General features: G+C 43.0%; 1 protein-coding gene across 1 annotated transcript in view; it reads right to left on the bottom strand.

Moving 5' to 3' along the window:
- Positions 1-24,528, bottom strand: part of PCSK2 (proprotein convertase subtilisin/kexin type 2) — a 250,780-nt gene that overhangs the window by 5,197 nt on the left and 221,055 nt on the right. Inside the window, exons 9-11 of the mRNA XM_026002379.2 lie at positions 16,471-16,686; positions 14,804-14,904; positions 8,501-8,728 (exon numbers count right to left, since the gene is read on the bottom strand). Of these exons, the coding sequence (XP_025858164.1) occupies positions 8,501-8,728; positions 14,804-14,904; positions 16,471-16,686 (545 nt within the window). The remainder of the gene's footprint in view (positions 1-8,500; positions 8,729-14,803; positions 14,905-16,470; positions 16,687-24,528) is intronic.

Raw genomic sequence — 24,528 nt, 5'->3', positions numbered from 1 at the left:
AAGAGCTGAACTTTATCTTACTTCAGTTACAGAAAAAAAAAAAAAAAAAACCAACAAAACAACAGCTTACAGCTTAACGTCCTAGAAAGCTCCATATTAGAATAAAAACAGAGCCCAAGCCAAGGGCAGGAAGCCTCATATTAGAACAGAGCTCAATGCCCTTGAAATGCCATCAAAATGTAAATGGAACTTGAGGAATTGCTCCACCTCTTCTGGCGGTCCCCTAGACCAGCCCCTAAAACTAAGATGAAACCCACCTTGGGGTCCAAGTCCCTGCTCCGCTGTGTCGGGTATACTTGGACCCAAGCTCGAGCTTTGTAAATAAACCCTTGTGTGTTTGCAATCCGTGTCGGTTCCTTGGTGGTTTCTCAGATTCACAATCTTGGGCACAACACTCCAATGACAGAAATGTTCTGTATCTGTATTGTCCAATACAGTAGTCACTAGCAATGTGTGGCTATTGAGCATTTGAAACATGATGAGTGTGGGGAACTGAGTTGTTAATTAAATTTAATTTTAATAATTAATTTAAATGTATTTAATCCTATTAAATAGCCATCTGTGGCTAGTTGCTTCTATATTGGATAGCACAGATATAAATTATTGGCATATGTTCAATTTGAACCGGAAAGCACCACCACAATTAGAAAATTTCTTGGTCTTCTATTGTAAGCACATTCCATTTTTGTCATGGCTCACAGGCTCTAGGAAAAGCAGCTGGGAAAACTGTGGATCCTGTTATGCAGGTTTTCTGGCCACCTTGCTGGAGGCTTCTAGAATGTTCAGACCTCAGGTAGCAGTGAAATGCCATATTCTACTACTGAGATTTTACACAGACAAACAGGCAGGTCCAGAGGCTTTCCTTTCAGAGCTCAGGGACTCTGGAACTCTCTCCAAGAAGCACAGTTGGAGAGAACAGAGGATGATGGCAGAGCCCACAGCAGAAAGAAACTCTGGCTCTGAGTCCTGTGTTGAGTTTGATCCCCTTTCCTATCGTTCAGGCCAGGCAACCTTGAAAAACTCAAGAAGCAAATTCACAAGTCAACAACTAAAAGCTGTTACCCTGAGTAATAGTTATTCTAGATATTACAAAGCATCACTAATCATTTGTCAAATGCAATTGTCCCTATTATCACCAAGATTCAAAACACAAGCTGGGTTCTAAAAAAATTTCATTTTTCTGTCCCCATTTGCACCCAGGCCACTTATGCATGGAATTCACCAAGTGACAGTCCATTTACAAGTCAATTCGTGGAAACTCTGGCAGACAAGTGACCTTGCCTCCCTGGGGGAAAACAGGAAATATTTCTTCAATTGGCTGAGAACCAGAGACAGGATGGCCACAGTAGCTGGGAATCAGATCCACAGCTCACATGCAATGGGGTTCCCAAAAATGAACAATGACGTCCTTCATATAGGAAGTGATTCCAGGGCTGAGATGATCTCATGATAGGAGAGAATCCATTTGGGACCAAACCTAAGACAACCTTCATGCACACCATGGCTACGGGGGCTTCCGTAGATACAGTCTTTCATCCAGATTCCCTCCACAGCTGCTTTGAGTTTCAACTAATGACTCTCAGCCACCCCCTCAGAAGAGGAAACTAGAACACAGGCTGCCCGTTGCTCAGCCTCAGGGACACGGGAGTATATCTGTGAGAGGGCTAGAGGCAGGGATAGAGGAGGCTGAGAAACGACTGGCATTTTGTCCTTACCTGGAAAGCAGAAGACAGACTAGAGTGGGCACAAACACACCCACAACTTCCCCACCAGCCTTGAGGTTGGGGTGTGTGCAGGGGTTGGAGGCCATCCCAAGTGCCCCTGGGGAGTCCTGCTTGTTTAGTGCCGTGGAGGTACAGCCCGTTTGCAGAACTTGCCATCGCTGCCCTGCCATGTGAACTGCCCTTAGAATGCATGGGGGTAGGCCCCTGAGAGAGAGCAGTGGATTCTTCCTGGAATGTTAAGTCACTTTAAAATGAAACTCAAAGCCTTGGGTGAATTCCAGATGAGTCTTGGAAGAGAAAGAATGTCACTCCTCCTCTCCCGAGGTAGGCTTCTCCGCACCATGGCGTTAGGAGAATGGAGGAACAGTATCTGCCAGGTGTTTCTTATTACTTCCTTTTTTTTTTTGCTCACTTGTATTTTCTGATTTTCCTACAGTGTCCATATTTTGTGTTTAGAAGAAGAAAAGGAATCCAATCCACCCTTATTTTAAAGGAAAAGCAATTCCTGATGTACTCAGAAAAAGGCAATTTATAAGGCTGAAATAGGAGGCACCTGTTGGCTTAGTCACTTAAGTGTCCAACTTTTGATTTCACCTCAGGTCATGATCTCAAGGTTGTGAGATTGAGCCCCATGTCTGGCTCTGCACTGGGTGTGGAACCTGCTTGAGATTCTCTCTTTCCCTCACCCTCTGCCCCCTTGGGCCACCACCCCCTGGAGTGCATGCACACGTGCACTTACTCTCTGAAAAAGGTTGAAATAGGAGATGGTTGTTTGTGGAACCAAAGTGACTCTGCTTGGATCCATATTCTGGAACTCACTTGCTTCAAAAATGAGGTATCCATCAAGAGGTCTGAGCTGCTCTCTGAACTTTGAGAGAATATGTACGGAAGCCTCATGTTCAAGTCTCATAAAAGACAAACTTGGGGACCCGAGGATGGCTTATATCTTTACTGCATATTGTTGCAAAAAAGTGGTCAATTGCCTCATGCCTAGAAATCAGCACTGCTTCCCAGGGGGGCCCTCTGGAATGCTACCTGTGTTGTTTTGAGTCCTCAACTGTATGATAAAAATAATTTATGATGCTACAGTCATCTTATTAGAATGATAACAGTAGTGTTCATAATGGCCACCCTTTCTTGAGGGTTGAAGAAGTCTACTCTGTGGCAGTCATAGAAGAACACTCAAGAGGTGGGGATTGCGATGTTTTCCCTTTCCCAGGTAATAGTGGCAGGTGGGTACTAACTCATGCAGGACAATCCGCAGCTTGGCAGTGACCTGTCCATGGTCACACAACTGGTTGGATGCCAGGCACACCCTCAACGCCCTACGGTGCTGCATCTGGCATTCCCATCAGACTTTACCATCTACTTCCAAATTCACTTAAAATTCAGTTTGCCACCGCCTCAATGGCGCTGAGTGAACAGCTCTCTTGGGTGCAGGGGAGGATGAGGATGGGGACAGTCTGTGCTGAACACCTCATGCTGTGCTTCAGCCCTCGAGGGTCATGTGGCCGCCCCTGGCTGGTGAGCAGGCCTGGCTTTGCTCTGCTCACTGCACATGGTTGGTTCTGTGCAGACACTCAGGGCCAGTTGTATTTTTCCTTCTTATTTTAGTTGAGCACCCTTCACTGACTCTGCTGATAAAGTTGCTTTAGAAAATTGCTTTTCAAATTGACTGCTTCTCTGGGAAGATTATGCCGAGGAAACCCATAACCCTGACAGTTGGCACTCACCCTGCATGTCACAGCAAGTGGTTGTTGATGCCTCTAACCTGGCCACTTGGGAGTGTGATTCGTGGTGACAAGGGCCTTCTCTGCACAGTGGCCTGGGTGCTGCCCTAATGGTAGCCTGTACCAGCCCCTGAATTCTGCAATAAGCACACCTGCCCTAGAGCTCATTGGCTTGTTTCTGAGAACAAATTCAGGAGTGGGGCACTTGAGGGTGCACAGGAGGCACAGGGGACACAGAGTCCTTCCAACAAGGTTGGCCTCTGTCCACAAGCCTCCTGGCTGGTCAGTTGGTCCTACTGCCACCCCTTGGCCATCTTCCTTGTACCTAGGTGCTGCTGGCCAAACATTCCCGCATTCAGAAAATACCTACCCTGTGACTACTGGGTGCTGGGTGCTGATATAGGCTCTGGGGATTGCACCAGTGAACCAGATAGACCAGAGTCTTGTCGCCATGGGGGGCCCAATTCTGGCCACTGCTGAAATAGCTTCCCTGTTCCTTTCATTGAAAGTCAGGCTGCTGATATTGGCTAAAGTTCCTGGCTAGTTGTGAGCTGCTGGGCCTCACATGCCCTGACTATAACATGATGGACTTCTTGGCTCCAGATTCAACATTTATGGGGATTATGACAGGATGTTACGTGTACTCAGAAACTGAGAGAGAAACGGTCTTTCTTCACAGCCTATGCTCTTGGTTTCGCTCTCCTCCCTGCCCCCACCTCCCAAATGCACAGAGCTTGAGGATCATGAAGTGTCCATCCTTGTGTAGAGCGGCTTCAGAAGATAAGGTCTGTCATCAACATTTCCCTTGACTAAGCCGATTGTTCCCCTGAACACTACAACTGTTACCACCTTTCTGTTAATTATGGATGGAGCTGGTGTGTGGCTAACTGTGGCTGATGCTTCTGTGGCAGGCCTGTGAGTGATGGGTTGGCTCTACCTGCTGCTGCCTGAGCTTCTGTAGAGGAGCAAACACCATAAATCTTCCCCTCTTGCCACGTCCCTTTCTGTAAATCTTTCCCTCTTTGTAACAAGGGAAGGAGGTTCCAGGCCCAGGGTTTGGCAGATGTTGGCGGGGCTGGTTCTGGGAACCAGAACAATTTCCTTCATTTCCCTGAGTCTCCTGTTTTCTAACCTGGAGATGAGAATAGCCAGCTGACCTGCTGTGGGAGAAGAGTGTAGCCTGGTGACTGTCCGAGAGCAGCTCCTGGTAGGTGACACAACTGTGCCTGCCTTGTCCCAGGGCCACCTCACAGAGCCCCTGGGGCTGCTATCTGTGTAGGGGTGCGAGCACAAAGGGGTACTGGGGAAGGCACAGACTGAAATGGGCTGGCCCAGCTCTCCTTCAGGCTTAACTTCTAGATGCCCTTTCAGGGAGTTGTTATTCAATTTATACTTTCTGTTCTGTTTGCATTATTGAGTATCCTTCCTGTGATGGTGTAACTATCAGATGGGCATCACAGCTGGGCTGTCCAAGATGGCAGCCACCGGCCACAAGTGGCTACTGGAACTTAAATAAACTAAAGTTCGGTCAGATGAGCCACATTTCTAGCACTCCCTAGCCACAAGCTATGGTAGTGGACACTCAGACAGAGAACGTCTCCACTGTGCTACCAGGTCTCCCGTCCTTCCAAATCATGCAAAGAATTGTTTTGAATTCTAGCACAGGCAGTACAGCTGTCAATTATCCATTGAATGTTTATTTTGGATTTATCATTCCCTTGCACATTTGGACAGTGGTTCCCAGTCTTGTCTCTGTTCGATCACCCTGTTTGTGGACTCTGGCAGTGACAGGGTCTCCAGGACAGCAGTTATGGAGTTTGGAGAGCGGGCCCACCGACCAGCTGGGTCTTTCAGAGTGCCCAGGGAAGGTCTTACTGAAGGAAGCCCCCAGATTCTTCTTGTATGCGCTGAGCCTCACCTCTTCTAATGGGAGATCACTGAAATACACTGAGAGGCCCCTCAAGCAGTGGAGTGCTGGCATCAGAGTGCCTGGGTTCAAATCCCCATTTACCTGCTGAATAGCTAGCTGTTCTTTGGTATGCCTTAGCCTCTCTGAGCCTCTTCTTGCCTGTAATGACACTGCCCAGCTGACAGCAAGGCTGTTTGATGCAGTACCTAATGTAAGGCCTAAGGGCACAATGGGAGCTCCCTAAAGCCAATGTCATTCAGATGGATTTTGTTTGAAGCCCTGGTCTGACCTTTGTAATTGTGAGCAATTTCTGGTGCTTTCTGTATCTCAGCTTCCTCCTCTGTTAAGAGTGACAATTATCGTACATACCTCCTGGACTTACAAGGATGAGATACACTGTTTATGTAAAAGGCTTCACACCAGCCACCTAGGAGGCACTTGTCCCTGAGACACAACATGGGGCCATGTTGCTATTCATCCTGCCCAATATTCATACCCTGCCTATGTGAGGTAAGGCACACCTTCAACGAGTCTGGCTGGCTAGGAAGCTTGGACAGATGTAAAGCGCACGGCGCAGAGGAGGTGCCCAATAAAAGCTAATTCCTTCTTTCACGCTTACAGCCTCTGTGACCTTGGCCAAGTCAACCAGCTCGTCTGGGCTGGGGTAAAGCCTGTCTTACCAGGCAGAGGGGGACAAGGATAAACAGAAATGATGTAGGTACATGGCAGCCCGGGGAAGACTGACAGGAATGCGACAGAGCAGCTGTTTTTTATGGCACATTAAGTGGGGCTTATGTAGCACTGTTTTTTAAAAGTTATTAGAGAAAGGCCTTGCTCTGAGCTTTACTTTTCCACCTAATGCTGATGGGCGCTCTGCTTATGAGATCATGGGCTGACTCACAGAAAATGCATGTCACTCTGCGACATCCACTTGGTGCCACTTTCTGGAAGCCTGGCGAGCAAACAGTGAGGTTGCTGGCCCAACACTGGTGGAGATACTGGGAGGAGAGTGTAGGTCCCAAGGACACAAAACTTGGAATTCATGTAGGGATCAAGGAATAACGGTATTCAAAATTCCAGGAGATTAGTATCTTTCAGTTTCCCACAGGCATGAACCAGGAGTATCTACAAACATGGAGAGGGAATGACAAAGTTACATTTGTTGACTGCCTACTACATGCCAGCTTTATGTTTGCTGTCTTATTAAGGTCTCCCAGCAGCCTAGGAACGAAAAAGTTATTAGCTCCATTTTACTGATGAGGAAAGAGAAGAGGCTTTTGCTTTGGGGACATAAGAAGAGAACTGAATTGGCCGAAGAGTTTAGATGGAAGAGACCCCCCTACATATTAATTTTCACTAACTTATGAGGGAAACAGCTTCTCCTTTAATTCGGAATGCAGGCCACATGCCAGAGCAGTATCAGCACTTCCTCAGAGTTTGTCATCCAAGAGCCCAGAAATGTTCACATCCCATTACAATTACTGAGAGTATCCCGAAGGAATATTTTGGTTAACATCTCTGCTCTGAAATGATCATGGCCATTAGGCTAGACACTAGGAGCTTTTTATGTAATGTGTTTATAAGAGAAAGGACATATATTACTTCATCACAAATTTGTTTTTCAACAAATTTTTATACCTGCTTTTTAGTGTCATTGGCTTCCTTCGTAGTCCTATGTATTTTATCTAGTGCATCTAAAAACTGTCTACTGAGATGGGGTCCACAGACTTCACCTGCACTGCCAAAGGGGCACAAAGGTTGAGAATTACTAAAAGAGAGGTCAGGGAGGTCAAAAGTATTGTCCAGTTCGGTGAAATCAAGATTGGAATCTAGATCTGTGTACCTGATTACAGAGGATCCAGGACTAAGGGCAAATGGAGAGGGAGGATGCACCATGAGAGTAAGACTCTGGCTAAGCTCAAATGACCAACAGAGATGAGGCTGGGATGGGGGGTTAGAGAGATGGATTTTATCATTATTTAAATAACATAAGCACAGGTGTATTCTTAGAATGGAAAACCATACAACAATGAGAGTGAATGAGCTACTACCACACACAAGAACTTGGATGGATCTCATAAACATAATTTTGAGTCAGAGAAACTGGACACACCCATATTGGTGATTCTAGTTAAAGTCCAAGAAGTGGTAAAGCTAATCTATAGGAGCAGGAATGAAAACAGTGGTTCTTTATGGGATGTGGGGATTAACTAGAAGGGGGCATGAGGAATCTTTCTGGAGTAATGGAATGTTCCATCACTTGATCAGGTGGTGGTTACCCAGATGTATACATGAAAACTCAAAGAAAACATTTAAGCTCTGTGCATTTCATTGTATGTAAAGAATAGCTCAATTGAAAATACTAATGATAAGAATTGCTATTTCTCTCTTACTGATGAATCAACGAGGAGAGAAATTAAATAAAAAGGGGTGCTCATTGTCCAATCCTCTTGCTGTGATGGGAAGTTAAAACAGAAGTAAATGCAGGTCACCAGCATGGTAGTTTCTGTATAGGGAACTCCTCACTCCAACCCCTCCAAATCACTATCCAATCTCACTCAGCATCAAGTCCTTATGTTGCTTCACAAGTAGAACAGATAAATAAATTGTGCTATAGTCACACAACAGAACATTATTTAACAATAAGAATAAATGAACTGCCAGTACACACTAAACATGGCTAAAGCATTCTGAGCTAAGAATATAGGAGAAGGTAGTGTCTGATTCCATTTGTATTAAGTATAAAACAGGCAAAATAATCTATGGAGTTAGAAGGATAGTGGTTACTCTTGGGGAGATGATGATGGAAGGGGGCACAAGAGTGCTTCTGGGATATTGGCCATGATATGGTCTGTTTACTGATCTGGACCTGGTTACACTGGTTGACTTGTACACTCAAAAATAATGGTGCAAGCCATTGAAATAGTAAAGGATCACAACTAAAAGCAGGGGTAACGAGTCCTCTAATTGTTTTTTATGTACATGGAGCTGTCTGGAGTTGTGCAACTCTCCAGCTCTGCTTGGAAGATGGTTGTCCCTGACTCAAATCCAGTGCATAACAAGCTGACAGAGAGGGAATCTGATATTGTTGCCCAGGCCATGGCCCCCTCTCTGGGATGTTTTCCATATGCACTTACTCAGGGTCCTGCACGGAGCCTCCCACACAGTGGAATCTCTCAGGCACGGTTTTCCAGTCTTTAGCCATTTTCACCATGGCGCCCGCATCAAGGACCCCATAACCAAAGAGATGGTTAAACTCCAGGCCAACCCCATTCCTCCGCCATTGATGAACCTCGTCGTGAAGCTGATTCCTTTTAGAGGTGAGCACAGTCAGATGCTGCATGTCTCTCCAGGTCAGACCCAGGCTGGATACCAGAGGCAGAGAGATTCGAGAACAGGGGAAGGGGAAGGACATAAGGTGGGAGAGAGACACAATGATTAAGATAAGACATAGACCCCTTGTAGGATTTTGGAACATCTGTGAACTCCCAAGTCAAGGGAGGATTTCCATGCACCGTTCAGAGCCATTATATATATACATTTAAAATTTTTGCCTTTCTTACTCAAATAAATTTGCTTCAAGTGCATGTTCTAACATACACTGGAATGGCTGAAATGAAAAAAACTGACAATACTAAGTGTTGGCAAAGATGTGAAGCAACTGGAACTCACATACTTTGCAGATGGGAATATAAATTACTGCACACATTTTGGAAAACTGTTTGGCTGTATCCTCTCATGTTGTCCAAATACCTAAGCTATGGCCCAGAAGTTCTGTTCCTGGGTATGCATCCAATAAAAATATGTGTATATATCCATCTGATATGTGTACTGGAATGTTAATAGGCCCTAACTACAAAGCTCCCAAGTGCCCATCCACAATAAAATGAATAAACTAATTAAGATGTATTTGCAGGACATGAAATACTGTCCTACAATGAGAATGAATAAACTATAGCTACTCTGAATAATAAGGATGAATCTTGCTAACAGAATGTCAACTAAAAGAAGCCAGACACAGAACTTACTGTATTACTCCATCTGTTTTGGGCAGCCCGGGTGGCTCAGCGGTTTAGCGCCACCTTCAGCCTAGGGCCTGATCCTGGAGACCCGGGACTGAGTCCTACATCGGGCTCCCTGCATGGAGCCTGCTTCTCCCTCTGCCTGTGTCTCTGCCTCTCTCTCTCTTTCTCTCTGTGTCTCTCATGAATAAATAAATAACATCTTAAAAAATAATAAAATATATAACAGACCCAACTAATCTGTGCTGTTAACAGTCAGGTTAGTGGTTAGTCTTGGGGTGGGGGATTGGATGGGGACACAATGGAGCTTCTGGATGCTGGCAGTGTTTCTTGACCTGACTGTTGGCTGCATGGAGGTGTTCCATTTGTGAAAATGAGGCTGACATTTCTTCAATGGCAGAGATGGTGTCTTCAGCATACTTGTATCCCTAGTGCCCAGGACAGCAGCCCTTGGTACACTGTTTGATCAGTGAATAAACAAATCTGCTTGTAGGTGCTGCTACTTTGGAAATCAGTGTCTAATATTACTCATTGTCTGCATTGTTCAAAATGCAAGTCAGACCCATTTGTAGGCCAGGAAATCAACTTATTGCATAGATATCTACCTGGGTTGCACATTAAAACCTTCTGGTGAGGACATTTAAAATCCCATTGCTTAGGCTACATCTTAGACCAATTAAGTCAGAATCTCTGGGAGCAGGACCCAAGTTTTGGAAATTGTGAACACTTCTCAGGTCATTCTAGTAGCCAGACAGTTAAACTTGAGAACCAGTGATTTAATGAATGGGACTATCATTAAAAAATGAACAGAATGGAACAGAAAAGAATAACAGTGTGGATTGCATGTAATATAGGAAAGTTTTTCATGAAACTATGTGGGTATGTGTTTGTGTGTGTGCGTGTGTTTGTGTGTGTGTGGTGTTGGGTTGGAACACGAATTTATTTCAAATCAAAAAGTTGGGAAAATGTTGCTCTATGGTTCTTTTTGGTCAAATAATTCAAAAGACTAGGAACAATGTAATTCATTTGATAAAATTTCAGCACATTGGTTTGAGGCTTTGGTAAAATAAGGCACAGATGTGTATGGAAAGGTACTGCATAATGAAGTGATTCCATGAAGGGTCACAAAGTGTAGATCAGCTCCAGGCACTGTGCTAGTTGTAGGCACACCTTAGGAAGGTCCCTGCTCTCTCAGAGCCTACTGTCCAGAGGGACAGACAGACAACTCAATATTTTAAAAGGGAGGGCTGCCATGATGAGGGAGTTCTCTACGCCAAGAAAACCACAGTGGAGCCCCTGCATTATCCCAGCCAGGGGGCTTCAGACTGTGATCCTCAAGCTGCCTGTATCAGAATCATGTGGGTACTGGTGACAAAAGTAGATTCCTGCCTCCGTGTCCTTTCCATATTTTTAAGATAAGATAACAGAGATCCAGGGGAGGTGAATGATCGATCACCCACTTAGAGGCTGGAAGATATAGCTCTTGTCTCCCTCATATCTATCCTCCCTCTTCCCTATTAAGAATTTTATTCAGAACAGCAATATTATCAGCTCCAAAGCTACATTTCCCAGCCTCCTTTGTACTCTGTGGTGATCACGTGAGGGTTGTGGTCAATGAGAAATAAGCAAAAGCTACTGGGTGGGGCTTTTTAAAAAAACCTTTAAGCAAGGCTGACTCAGCTGGTGGATTTCTTTTTCCCTTTGCTCTTCCTGTTTTCCTTTCTGAAATGTAAACATGATGGTAGAGCTCTAGCGGCATCTAGAGAACATGCAGGTGGAGGAGCAGAAATCTAGAAAGAGCTGGATCCTCCAAATCCCAGTGGTACCCCTATGGTGGCCCTGGGCTCCCAACCTCTATATTATCTTTCATGTGACAAAAAATAAAATCCTATCTCAGTTTAGCTATTGTTATTTGGATTTTGTTTCCAATCTGGACCTAGTCAGGGGCAGAGTCCGGATACTGACCTGCCATACAACAGTATCCTGATTCACAGATTTATAGAGCTCTTGCTTTACTGGATGCCCAGGCCTGGAGTCCCTGGGACATAGCTTGAAAAGAAAGATTCCTGGACCATCCATCCCCAGAGATTTATATTCTTATCTAAGATGTGAGATTCTATTATTTTCAAAACTCCACCTCCCCAGTGCTCAACTTCACCAGTTATCAGGGAAATGCAAATTAAAACTATAATACAATTGTATTGAATTCATAAAAATGGCTAAAGTGTGGAAGGCTGGCAATACCAAGTGTTGACAAGGACGTAGAACAACTGTAACTCACACTGCCAGAGGGAGTGTCAATGGCTGCCTTGAGAAACTATTTGGGGGTATCTATGAGAACTGCACACATATATACCCCATGACACAGCATTCTGACTCCCTAGTACACACCCAACAGAAAAGCATCCAAATGTTCACCAAAAGACATGTGTAAGACTGTTCATAGCAATATTATTCATAATAGCTCCACACTGGAAACAGCCCAAGGATTCATTTATACAGTGGAGTAATTCACAATGGTATGAACGGACTTATAACCACACTCAACAGTATGGAGGAATCTCTAAGACATAATATTAAGCAAAGAGTACATCTGGTACTTAGGTAATGGTCTGTTTCTTGATTTGGGTGCCAGTTACAGGGATCTGTTAACTTTGTAAGAAGTCATTGTGCTGTATCTAATATTTGTGCACCTTTCTCTCTGTCTCTTATATTTTAATAAAGAGTATACATGAAAAAAAATCCATCTCCCGAAAGGTCAGTTTTGGAAACATTATTCTAGTCCAACATGTGGGCCACTTTACTGATGGTTCTCTCAAGCCAGAACGTTGCCTCTCTATGACCCACCTCTCAAACCTAGTTCAGCCCCCTAGAACCACACAGAAAGCCCTGGCTCATAAGGAGAATGCAAAAATATATGAAGGTGGCAGTCACCGACCTCCTCCCTACCTTCTCCAGCCCCATTCCCCACTTCAAAGAAATCATTTGAAATCTTTTTTATGTTGATCACACTGGGAAATGTGAGTAATATTCCCTGTGACTCAAAAAGCTATTTTCAAGCATTTGGCAGAAAAGTACTTTATGAGAGTAGTGACTGGGTGGGACATAAAAATAATGGCTTCCCTTTTCTCCCCTGGAGTCCTGGGGGCAGTTGTTCCTCTTTCATGGTCCTGATGGGCATACATTTACACAGAGTAATTTGTTTATTGCATTCCAACTGCTTTGGAAAAGCTTTCTAATTGGACCTCTGAGTGGCAAGCAGCCCTCAACTGCTGTCGTATGTCACCAAGGACTCCCAGTTGTCTTGTCTCGTGATAAAGAGAGATGAGCTGTAAGAACTGTTCATGTAGTGGCTTTCCTCCTCCTCCTTCTGAATTCTTTCTTAGGGCTATTTTGTTCTCATCCTTGGCTGCTGTTCTAACTGCTGGCTACTGGAGCCGCTCTGCCCACAGGTGCAGAAAGCCAGAGGTGCCTTGGGAGTTTACTTCCCGGGCATAGTTCTTAGCCAGTGACTGACCAGCACCAGAACACAGCGGCCCAGAATCCTTGCCTTGAGGTACAACACATTCTGAGGCATTTACATTCCAGCTCCCCATGGGATCCAGCTGCATCCTTACTTGGATTTTTCCCCATCCTTAACCTGCTTTCTCTACTTTAGCCTGTTTTTTCCTAAGAGCCCTTTTTTAATAAACTGCTCGCACCGGCTTTTGTCTTTGAGTGTGTACCCAACCTCAGGCAGTTGGTGTTCTGAGGAATTTCAGGACTAGCTTCTATGATGGGCTTGAACCACTATTGCTAGGTATCAGTTTTTCCCTCCTTATGGCAATGGAGAATTTAAATCATGACCACCATTCCAAAACAAAGCATGCCCTCGTTGTGATTTTTTTTCTGTAAGGCTATCTTGCAGGTGTGTGTGTCAAAGAATGGTGAATAATTGGTGCAGAGCCCATGAACCTGTTCAGAGATCCAGCAGCCTTGCTCTATTACTTTGGTTAATTTAGATGGTCCCTTTGTGTGCATAGAGGCCTGGGCAACTGACTTCTTGCTTGCCAAAATGCAAGGAGACTTTGAGTCACAGTCTATCTACCCTTTTAGATTTAAAGGGTGACCAGAACCCCCTTCTCTGTTCTGGATCACTTCTGGCTCCCTGTTCTCTTGCAAGGCTCAGCAGCAGGCAGCTGGCTCCTGCTGTCTGCCCCTAGCCACGCCAGCTCTGACATCAGGGCCCAACAGGCCTGGAGATAAACAGTTTTATCTTCAGGAAATGCGCATATGATGGGAGTTTTGATCTCTGCACTTAAGAGAAACACTTCAACCAGTGTCTCCTGGAATCCTAAATTTTCCACTTGACTTTTGTTAGAAGAATCAAAGTTCGGCCTGGTCCAAAAAGAGAGTCACTCACAATTTGGGGCCTTATCTGTAAAAGGAGGATAATTATGCCTTTTCTGCTTAAAAACAGAGTGTTGGACTAGAAAATCTTTCAAAGTCCTTTCCTATCTAGGAATCAACTCTTACCTCCTTGGGAAGTCAGGAAACACAGTATATATATGGAAAGAGACAAGTAGGGCTGCCTGGAGACGGATGCTAGGAGCTCCGGTTGCCCAGCAACAGCTGGCAAGGATGGGAGCTCAACTCCCCTTCCCTGGGAGCCTGAATCCAACTTCTCACAAGCTGTTGGTGCTGCGTTCTTGAACAGCTCCCTGCAGCATGGGCATTCGCCTTCCCACCACAAGGGCGGATGCCGGAAGCCCACATGCTCATTCCTCAAACCCAGGGCCAGCCTCTGGCTTGCACACCAAAGACAGAGCTGCAGGTGGACAGGAGTCTCTGCTAAGGATCAAATTCAAGGTGTGTCTAGGCAGTATGTGGCCTCTCCATGGGATCATGAGAACAGAGAGGACAGCCTCCTCTCACCTGCAGCTGGGAAGGTTTCTCAGTAAAGTCCAATTCCTGGTCTACACTGTGTGGTTTTGCTAAAAGTGAGTTCACCTTATAAGTTAACAAATCTTGAGTGGGAGCACCCTGATTGCCACAGGTTCTGAAATAGCTTGCTGGATATCAGTTTGGCAGTAGCTTTCCTTAATTTAGCTAATTGTATTTTTGGAGTAAAATAGCCAAAGGATCCAGAGAGGCAATAGGATGGTTTTCACAAAGAAAGAAATATCTATGTGTCCCTATTTAGTTTTGTACTCTCTTGGGGATGTTATTTGTGGAGTGTGTGTGTGTGTGTGTTCGTGTGTGTGTGCACGTGTGTGCACATGTATCATTTGGGGCCCATGATTCATTTAGAAATGACCATCACAGTTCACCGACCCTGACCATTACAGGCTCTCATGCCCACTTTTGCCTCCATGGACCCCTGGTATTGGGTGGAGAGACACATGTTAGTCTACCCTCAGCCCCAAGATGGAAACATACTTAGCCTCTAAAGCCAGTGCAAACACTCCAGCTGCCTCGGGGGCAGCTGCAGATGTCCCAGAATGCCTCAGGGTGCAGTTGCCATACAAATCTGTGGTTGCCTGGAAGGGAAGATGTTCAGTAATGAGTGAATAAGTCACTCCACTCTCAATCCCAAAACAATAGGAAGCAGAGAATTATCTGTTTCTTTCATTTAAACTCTGCCTTGTTTTGAAAAAAGAGAAAAACGAAGGTAATGATAAGCTTAGCATCCATCTATCTACCTTGCCATAAATTTTATTTGAGCTTCTTAGTAGCCCATGCAAAAAGGAACAATCAATTATAGTTATAGTGCTCACAAGATAAAAACAAGTCAATTAATTGTTCAGAGGAACATATTTGTAGTTATTCCAGAGACTAGAGAGAAATTTATTTCCTGGGTCCTGACAGGAAAACCAATAGGTGGAAAGTGACAAGTCAATAGTATCACCAGGTCAAGACAGTGGTGAGTACTGTTGCACTGGGATTGGTTTGGAATACCCACCATTGCATCATTTTTTTTTCCCTTTGCAAAGACAAGGCTGGCATTCCCAAAAAGGGAAGAATAAACACGCTCAGCCAAAGTCTGCCTAGAAAAGCAGGCCATTAAAAACATTGTTTCTCTATATCTCATGGAGAGATACTGGGACTCAGGGAGCCAAGGTAACAAACATCTGTGTCCCTTTTAGGTAAAGGGATCTCTTGGCTCACACGAGAGCCAGGCAGAGTCCAGGCAGGAATTTGGGACTGGAGCACAGGTTGGTAATGATGATTGTGTGCTGACTTCCTGTCCTCCCCTGGGAAGCCCCAGCTGAGGTGGGTGGCCAATCAAGATGAAGCTCAGTAGGACTATCAGCCACCTACCAAATTCCAGGCTTGGAGGTCTGAGGAAAAGGTGATATGTGAGTGAAATACCCAGAGAGAAGAAGAGATCCAAAAAGGTTCCTTATGGTCTCCAGATACATATTTTAAAGGGGCTTGGAAAATTCACCATGTTATCAAGCTGTCCAGGAAGGAAAAGCTGCTCAGAAAAACACAATAAATAATCTAAGTCTGGGATTCTTAACCTTTTTGTTTTCTCAATTATGAACATATTTTAAAACAAGATGAAACCACTATTCTTACCTTGAAAAAAATACATGTGTGTGTGCCCAGAGGGCTTATGGCCCCAGAAAAGTCCATCCAGGGATGCTATTTTTTTTTTTTTAACTACTATAGTAAATGCATGGGCTCTTGGCTCAGATGGCGTGATGGTGTGATGCCCCAGTTCTTAATATTAGCTGTCTTTATAAGTGGTGTGCTGGGGCAAGTTTTTGATCATCAGAGTTCATCACTATTTGCAATGCAAAACAATAAACAAGAAAGACAATCTATGGAAAATGAGTTGGAAAGGGATCACAGTTCTTGCTCCCAATCTGCACATTGCATGGCTCTACCTTATAACAAAGCATTATCAGGCCTGGAAGACAGTGGATCTCTGGAACCTCAAAACAGGTGCTGATTCTTGGAGGGCAGGAGAGGAGAGCCCCTTCCTCCCGTGACGTCACCGGTGGTGGCGCATGATGTCACCCAGTGCCTGTGCATGATGTCACGCAGCGCAGGAACACTCCGCCGCATCACCAGGGGCGGGGTGGGGGGACCGCACTCACCACGCCGGCCTCGGGGTTCCTCTTCCTCCCGTTGCTGAAGGTGGAGGCCAAGGTGGAGGAGCAGCTCTCGTCGTAGAGGGCGGTCCTGCCATCGTTGATGGCCGAGTTGATGGAGATGGTCCACATGCTGGAGGCGTAGCCGTCACAGTTGCAGTCGTCGTAGCTGCCACCGTCCCCAGACGCCCACACGTAGATGCTGCCTTTGCCGCCGCGGCCCTGGGTGGGGACGGGAGAGAGCTGGAGGCCCCGCCGCGCTGCCCCGAGGGCCACACCGTGCCCGTGGGGCCCCAGGATTCTCCTGCTTGTGTCCGGGAGGATTCAATATACGAAGTTACCAGAATGTATTATTTGAGCTGGGGGTAACACGGTAAGACAAGCTAGCAGAATCACCTTAAAATTAATAAGCAAACTGCTTTTAAAAAGCTTTGAAGGTAGTACATCCTCATGTAAGAAATCAAAGTATACGGAATGGAAAATTAAAGAAAAACCCTTCCTACTCGTAATCATTATTGCCCAATTCTTGTTCCTCCTTTCAGACATTTTTCAGCAAGAATGTAAGTGTACATACATGTTTATACTTAGCTTTATAGGATGTAAAAGATACTTAGATATATCTTTAGTTTTTTATATATAGTTATATATCTTTTGTATGCATAGTTACATACATATGTAGATAATTCAGGTTTAAAATACACGTTTTACTTCAAAATATACAAATCAAGCAAATCATATGTATATATGTGCACAGGTGTACACACGCATTTACCTGACTGGATTATGCTAGACTTCTTTTTTGGGAGAGGGAGGGGCAGAAGGAGGAGGGGGGAGAATCCCAAGCAGGCCTGACTCTCAGGGCAGAGCCCACCAGGACTTGATCTCAAGACCCTGAGATCATGACTTGAGCCGAAATCAAGAGTCAGACTCTTAACTGACTAAGCCACCCAGGCAGCCCGAGAATTCTTTTAAACACTATGTTATATGACATTTTAACCAGCTCTCAGAAACCAGGACAGAGAGGGAAGTGTGTCATCCTTACAGCTTGGTGCAGGGGATCGCACTCTCCAACAGACTCAGATTTGGGCTCAGTGTCAAGAAGTGGCACCCAATGAAAGTGAAAGAAGTGTGAATCAGGGTAAATGCGTGAAGCCACCAAATGTGGAATTTCCCCTGACCCAATCCACAGTTGGGCTGCTAGCGAGACAAAGCAACTTTTACTAAATTAAGGAATCAGCACCAGAAGCGTTGTCACCATGGAGTCAGGTGTGTGGGAGGTGATTTGGACTCCAGGATTCTCCGTATTCATGCCCTTTCTACAATATGACTTTGCAGTCCTGCCCACCAAGAGGAAGGGCTTATTTTCTACCCCTTAAGTCTGGCTTCCTGTCTTTGGTTTGTCCAAGAGAAAGTGATAGAAAGTAGTGCTGTTGTCAGGCCCAAGCATAGGTCTCAAGGAGCTCTGTATCTGTTCTCTCTGTTCTGTTGCACCGTGGGGCAAACCTGAGTTAGCCTTCTGGCTGATGAGAGACGTAGCCCAGTCACATTCACTGCTCTAGCTGACAGTCGAGAGCCAGCAGACGTGTGAAGGAAGGCACCCCAGACCAGCCAATCTGTAGTTCACCCTCCAGCTGACCAGAGATGCATGAGCGGGACCAGGTGGGAAGAGCTGAGGCTGCCCCAGATTGTCAGAACAACCCAGCTGACCCAGAGACCCATGATCAGGGTGTAAATGGTGGTTATTTTAAACTACTGAGTTTTAGGGTGTGTAGCCTAGCTCATGGATACACAAGGATACTGGGATTCCTAGGAATATTAAGCTTTGTTTTCCAAAGAGATGTGTGTATGTGCGTTTATATGAGGTAGTAATAGTTACAGCCATGCTTTTAATGACTGGGTATCAGCATCAAATAGTCTGGGGACAGATGCTTGGGAAAAGAGCATGTATAGAGAACTGAGAGCTCTGTCTCTCATAACCATATGGGATTGGCTGTTTTGGCATGCCTCATTTTCCTGTTAAAATGATGCCCCAAGGTCCAATTCTGCTTCCAGCTTCTACTGAACAGGAGCTGGGCAAAAATCGCAACCGAACAACTATGAGTCATATTCCAACAATAATCAGTTGAAGAATGCAATGGAAGAAACTAAGATGATAATCAGAAAAAGCATTATCATGGCACTCATTGTATGCTAGGGACTGCTCTAAGTACTTTACATATAACTGCAGGTTAATCCTTAAAGCAATCTGACATGCAGCACCATTTTGTTAGCCACCTGAAGGGTAAAATACTTAGAAACTCAAGAAACTAAAAAAAGAAAAAAAAGAGCTAAGAACTAAATAAGACTTTGAAATTCTATGGAGGGACACAGATGAAGACCCAATGGAAAGACACATTGACCAAATGGAAGATTTAACCCATTATGTTCTTATATAGAAAGAAAGCATCACAGAGATGTCCATTTTCCCCCAAGTTACCTTACAAATTTAACATCCCAATAAATACACTGTATCAATCAAAGTTCTGTCAGGCAAGTATTGCCATACTGGACAGTTCCAGAGAGGAATTTTTATCCAGAGAACAGGTGGTAAAGGAGAACCAAAGACCAGCTGGGGTATGGGAGGCTCACCCAGAGACACAGGAGCAGATGGTGCAGGAGTCTGCACTCCTCAGGGGAGCTGAGCGCTCAAGGGTGGGCTGTCTGCTGGCACCCTCCCACCTTGTGTTTAGTAGCACATGCTCACATAATAGAATGGCAGTCAGACTCGCCGCACCGCTTTACATTGGAATGCCCTTCTCCCCCTTCTACTTTTTTAAGAAGGCAAGTGCATTTAGACAAAGTAAAATACATGGTGCAGCTCCACTTTGAATTCTGTCTTTGAATCAGGGATTTCCTGGGGGTTTAGTGGGAGTTTAGTGACTCTCGAAAGTTTTCATGTAATGAGTTTTTCACCTAGGGTGACCTGGTGCTCCAGGGTGTGTGGGGCACTGTTGGAGACATTTTTGGTGCTCATGACTAGCATCTAGCAGGAAGTTTCATATGCATGTACTACCTAATGGCAAAGGGCAGTGAGTTGGACCTTGCTGGTTTTAAGGGCATAGCCTAAAGCAGCCTCTCACAAGCCCCAAATTTATTTATTATTATTGCTTAATAAATTTGACATTACATTTTATAAACTTAAGATGTACAGTGTATTACTTTGATACAGGTATATATTATAATATGACTGCCATTGAAGCAATATTGATCACATTCCATCATTAGAGTGCAATATTATTATCTATATCCACTATACTGTGTGTGCATTGGATCTCTATGGCTTCTTTACTACTTGTTACAAGTTTGTACCCCTAAGCACCATGAGTCTTAGCCCCCATTCCATCCCCTGGTTACCACCATTGTACTCTGTTTTTTGTTTTTGTTTTAAGTCTTTGATCCATTTTAAGTTAATTTTTGTGAATAGTGTGGGATAGTGATCCAGTTTCATTGTTTTGCATGTGTTTCTTCAGTTTTCTCAGGACCATTTTTTTTTTAATTTTTAATTTTTTTTCTCGGGACCATTTATTGAAGAAATTATCTTTCCATTAGGTGTTCTTGGCTTCCTGGTTGAATATCAGTTGACCTTATATGCTAGGATTTAATTCTGTGTTCTTTATTCTGATTGGTCTATATGTCTATTTTTGTTTTTATACTGTTTTTATTAATATGTCTGTGTAGTATTCTTTCTTTAAAATCAAGAAGTGTGATATCTCTAGGTTTGTTCTTTCTTCTCAGGTTTGCCTGTTTGCCTGTTCTTTCTTCTCAGGTTTGCCTTGTGTGTTACTATAAATGTATCCATTTGTTCCAGGTTATATAATATGTTAGCATATAACTATTTGTAGTAGTCTTTTGCAATTTTCCATATTTCTGTGGTATTCATTGTAATTGCTCCTGTTTCATTTCAAATTTTGAGTCTTCTCTTTTTAATCTTAGTCTTTTGTTGTATATTGTATATTGTTATTCAAGGCCTTTGTGTTTCCAGACAATTTTTAGGATTCTTTCTTTGTTTCTTTCTTTTTTTTTTTTTTAGATTTTATTTATTTATTCATAGAGACAGAGAGAGAGAGAGAGAGAGGCAGAGACACAGGCAGAGGGAGAAGCAGTCTCCACGCAGAGAGCCCGACGTGGGACTCCAGAATCACACCCTGGGCTGCAGGCGGCGCTAAACTGCTGCACCACCAGGGCTGCCCTTTAGGATTATTTCTTTGGTATTTTGATGGGGTTGCATTGAATCTGTAGATGATTTTGGGTAGTATGGCCATATTAACAATATTTATTCTTCTGATCCACAAACATGAGATGCTTTTCCATTTGTGTCTTCAATTTCTTTGCACAAAGTCTTATAGCATACATTGTATAGATCTTTCACTTCCTTAAGTTTATTCCTAAGTATTTGATTGTTTTTGATGCTATTATGACTGGGGTAGTTTTCTTTATTTCTCTTTCCAGCAATTTGTTTTAGTGTGAAGGAGTGCCACTGATTTCTGTAAGTTGATTTTCTAACCTATTACTTGACTGAAATTATTGATTAATTCCAGCAGTTTGATTGACTCTTTGGGATTTTCTCTATATAAGATCATATCATCATCAAATAACAAAAATTTTACTTCTTTCTTCTTAATTTGGATGCTTTTTATATCTTTGTCTTACCCTAATTGCTGTAGCTAAGGTTTCCAGTACTATATTGAATAGGCAACTTTACCTTGTTCCTGGTCTCAGAGGAAACCCTTTCAAATTTTCTCCATTGAATATAATGTTAGCTGTGGTTTTGTTGTATATTGCCTTTATTACGTTGAGATATGTTCCTTCTATATCCAATGTATTAAGGATCTTTATCATGAAATGATACTGTATTTTGTCGAATGCCTTTTCAGTTATCTATTTAGATATCATTTGGGTTTTATCTTTCATTTTATTGATGTGCTGAGTTATATTTATTGATTTGCATATATTGAACCACTCTTGCATCTCAAGGGTAAATCCCACTTGATCATGGTGTGTAATGCTTTTCATGTATTCTTGAATTCAATTTGTTAATATTTTGTTGTGAATACTTGCATCTATATTCATCAGGGATATTGGTTTATAGTTTTCTTTTCTTGTGGTATCCTTATCTGGTTTTGCTATCAAGGTAATGCTGGCTTCATAGAATGAATTTGGAGATGTTTCCTCTTCTCAAAATTTTGGAAGACTTAGAGGAAGATTGGTGCTAATTACTCCTTAACTGTTTGGTGGGATTAACCAGTGAAGCCATCTGGCCCTGAACTTTTCCATGTTGGGAATTTTTAAAATTATTGACTCAATCTCTTGATTCATTATTGATCTGTTCAGATTTTCTGTTTCTTCCTGATTCATTGTAGGAGTGTTGTGTGTTACTATAAATGTATCCATTTGTTCCAGGTTATATAATATGTTAGCATATAACTATTTGTAGTAGTCTTTTGCAATTTTCCATATTTCTGTGGTATTCATTGTAATTGCTCCTGTTTCATTTCAAATTTTGAGTCTTCTCTTTTTAATCTTAGTCTAGCTAAAGAATTAGTCTAGCTGTTAAACTTGTTTATCTTTTCAAAATACCAGTTTTTAGTTCTGTTGATACTTCCTATTTTTTTCTGATCTTTATTTCATTTATTTTTGCTCTTATTTTCACTATATCCTTTCTTCTGCTATCTTTGGGCTTGACTAGTTCCTTTTTTTCTAGTTCCTTGAGGTATATAGTTAGGTTGTTTGAGATTTTTCTTATTCTTTTTTAATTTTTTAAATTTTTTTTAATTTAATTTTATTTATTTATGATAGGCACACAGTGAGAGAGAGAGGCAGAGACACAGGCAGAGGGAGAAGCAGGCTCCATGCACCGGGAGCCTGACGTGGGATTCGATCCCGAGTCTCCAGGATCGCGCCCTGGGCCAAAGGCAGGCGCCAAACCGCTGAGCCACCCAGGGATCCCTCTTATTCTTAATATATGTGTTTATTGCTATAAGCTTTCCTCTTAGAACTGCTTTTGCTGCAGCACACAAAATTTGATATGATGGATTTTCATTTTAATATGTTTCAAGATAATTTTCCTTTTGATTTTTTTCTTTGACCCATTATTATTATTTTTTTTTAAAGATTTTTTTTAAATTTTTTATTTATTTATGATAGGAATACAGTGAGAGAGAGGCAGAGACACAGGCAGAGGGAGAAGCAGGCTCCATGCACCGGGAGCCTGACGTGGGATTCGATCCCGGATCTCCAGGATCGCGCCCTGGGCCAAAGGCAGGCGCCAAACTGCTGCGCCACCCAGGGATCCCTATTATTATTATTTTTAGAAACACACTGTTTAGTTTCCACATATTTGAATCTACTCACTTTCCTCTGGTTGACTTCTAATTTTGTGTCATTGTGGTCAGAGAAGATAGTCGATATGATTTCAGTCTCTTCAATTTGCTAAGATTAGTTCTGTGGCCTATAATATCATCGATCCTGGAGAATGTTCATACGCACTTAAGAATGTGCATTCTGTTGTTGGATGGAAAGTTTCTATATATGTCTGTTGGGTCCATTTGTTTAAGGTGTGTTCAAGTTCAATGTTTCCTTATTAATTTTCTGTCTGCACAATCACTCTGTTGCTGATAGTGAGATATTGAAGTCCCCCTACTGTTATTGTATTGTTGTATATTTCTTCCTTAAGATTTGTTAGTATTTGTATAATATATTTTGGTGCTCAGATATTGGGAGTATATGTATTTATAATTGTTATATCTTCTTGATATACAGAGGGTCCCGACTTATGATGGTTTGGCTGAGTTTTTCAACTTTATGATGGTACAAATATTATACTCATTCAGTAGAAACCATTCTTTGATTTTTCAGAGTTTTTTTTTTAAAGATTTTATTTATTTATTCATGAGAGACAGAGAGAGAGAGAGAGAGAGAGAGAGAGAGAGAGAGAAAGAGGCAGAGACACAGGCAGAGGGAGAAGCCGTCTCCACGCAGGGAGCCTGAGCAGGACTCGATCCCGGGTCTCCAGGATCATGCCCTGGGCTGAAGGCGGCGCTAAACTGCTGAGCCATCTGGGCTGCCTGAATTTTCAGTTTTTAATTTTTTCCCAGTCTAGTGATAATACAGTATGGTACTGTCTCATGAAGGTAAGCAGCAGCAGCAGCAGCAGCAAGCTGCAGTTCCCAGTAGCAATGTGATCAGGAAGATAAACAATTGATACACTTAAAACCATTCTGTACCCATATAATCATTTTGTTATTCACTTTCAGTACAGTATTCAATAAATTACCTGAGATATTCAACTCTATTATAAAATAGGCTTTGTGTTAGATGATTTTGTCCAACTATAGGTTAATACAAGTGTTGTAAGCACATTTAAGGTAGGCTATGCTATTATGTTTGGTAGGTTAGATGCATTAAATGCATTTTTAACTTCTATTTTTAACTTGTGATGGGTTTATCAGGCTGTAGCCATTGTAAGTGGTGGAAGATCTGTATTGGTTCCTTTATCATAATTACATAATGACCTGTTTTGTCTCTTTTACCAATTTTGGCTTGAAGTCTATTTTGTCTGGTATAAGTGTGTCTACACCCACTTTCTTCTGGCTACCATTTCTTGGAGTATCATCCTCTGCCCCTTCACTTTTGAGTCTATGTTTGTGTTTGAAGCTGAGAAGCGTCTCCCAAAGGCAGCACACAGTTGGGTCTTTGTTTTAATTCATCCACTCTGTTCCTTTTGATTGGTGAGTTCAATCCACTTATATTTAAGGTGATTATTGATATATGAAGACTTACTATTGCCATTTTATCTTTCGTTTTCAGATTGGTTTGTATCTCCATTGTTTCTTTTTCTTGGTTTATTTACTTTTTAGGTTGGTGGTTTTCTATGACAATTTGTTCAGTCCCACCGCCTTTTTAAATCTTTGCTCTAGATTTTGTTCTGTAGTTCCCATGAGGTTTGTATAAAATATCTCATAGATAAAATAGTCCTTTTTTCTGATAGCAAATTACCTTCATTTGACTATACAGGTTCTGGCACTT

The sequence above is a fragment of the Vulpes vulpes genome, chromosome 14, assembly GCF_048418805.1.
Source record: "Vulpes vulpes isolate BD-2025 chromosome 14, VulVul3, whole genome shotgun sequence".
Classification (NCBI taxonomy): domain Eukaryota; kingdom Metazoa; phylum Chordata; class Mammalia; order Carnivora; family Canidae; genus Vulpes; species Vulpes vulpes.
Note: the sequence above shows the minus strand (reverse complement) of the source record. Positions and strands in the feature narration are given on the sequence as shown.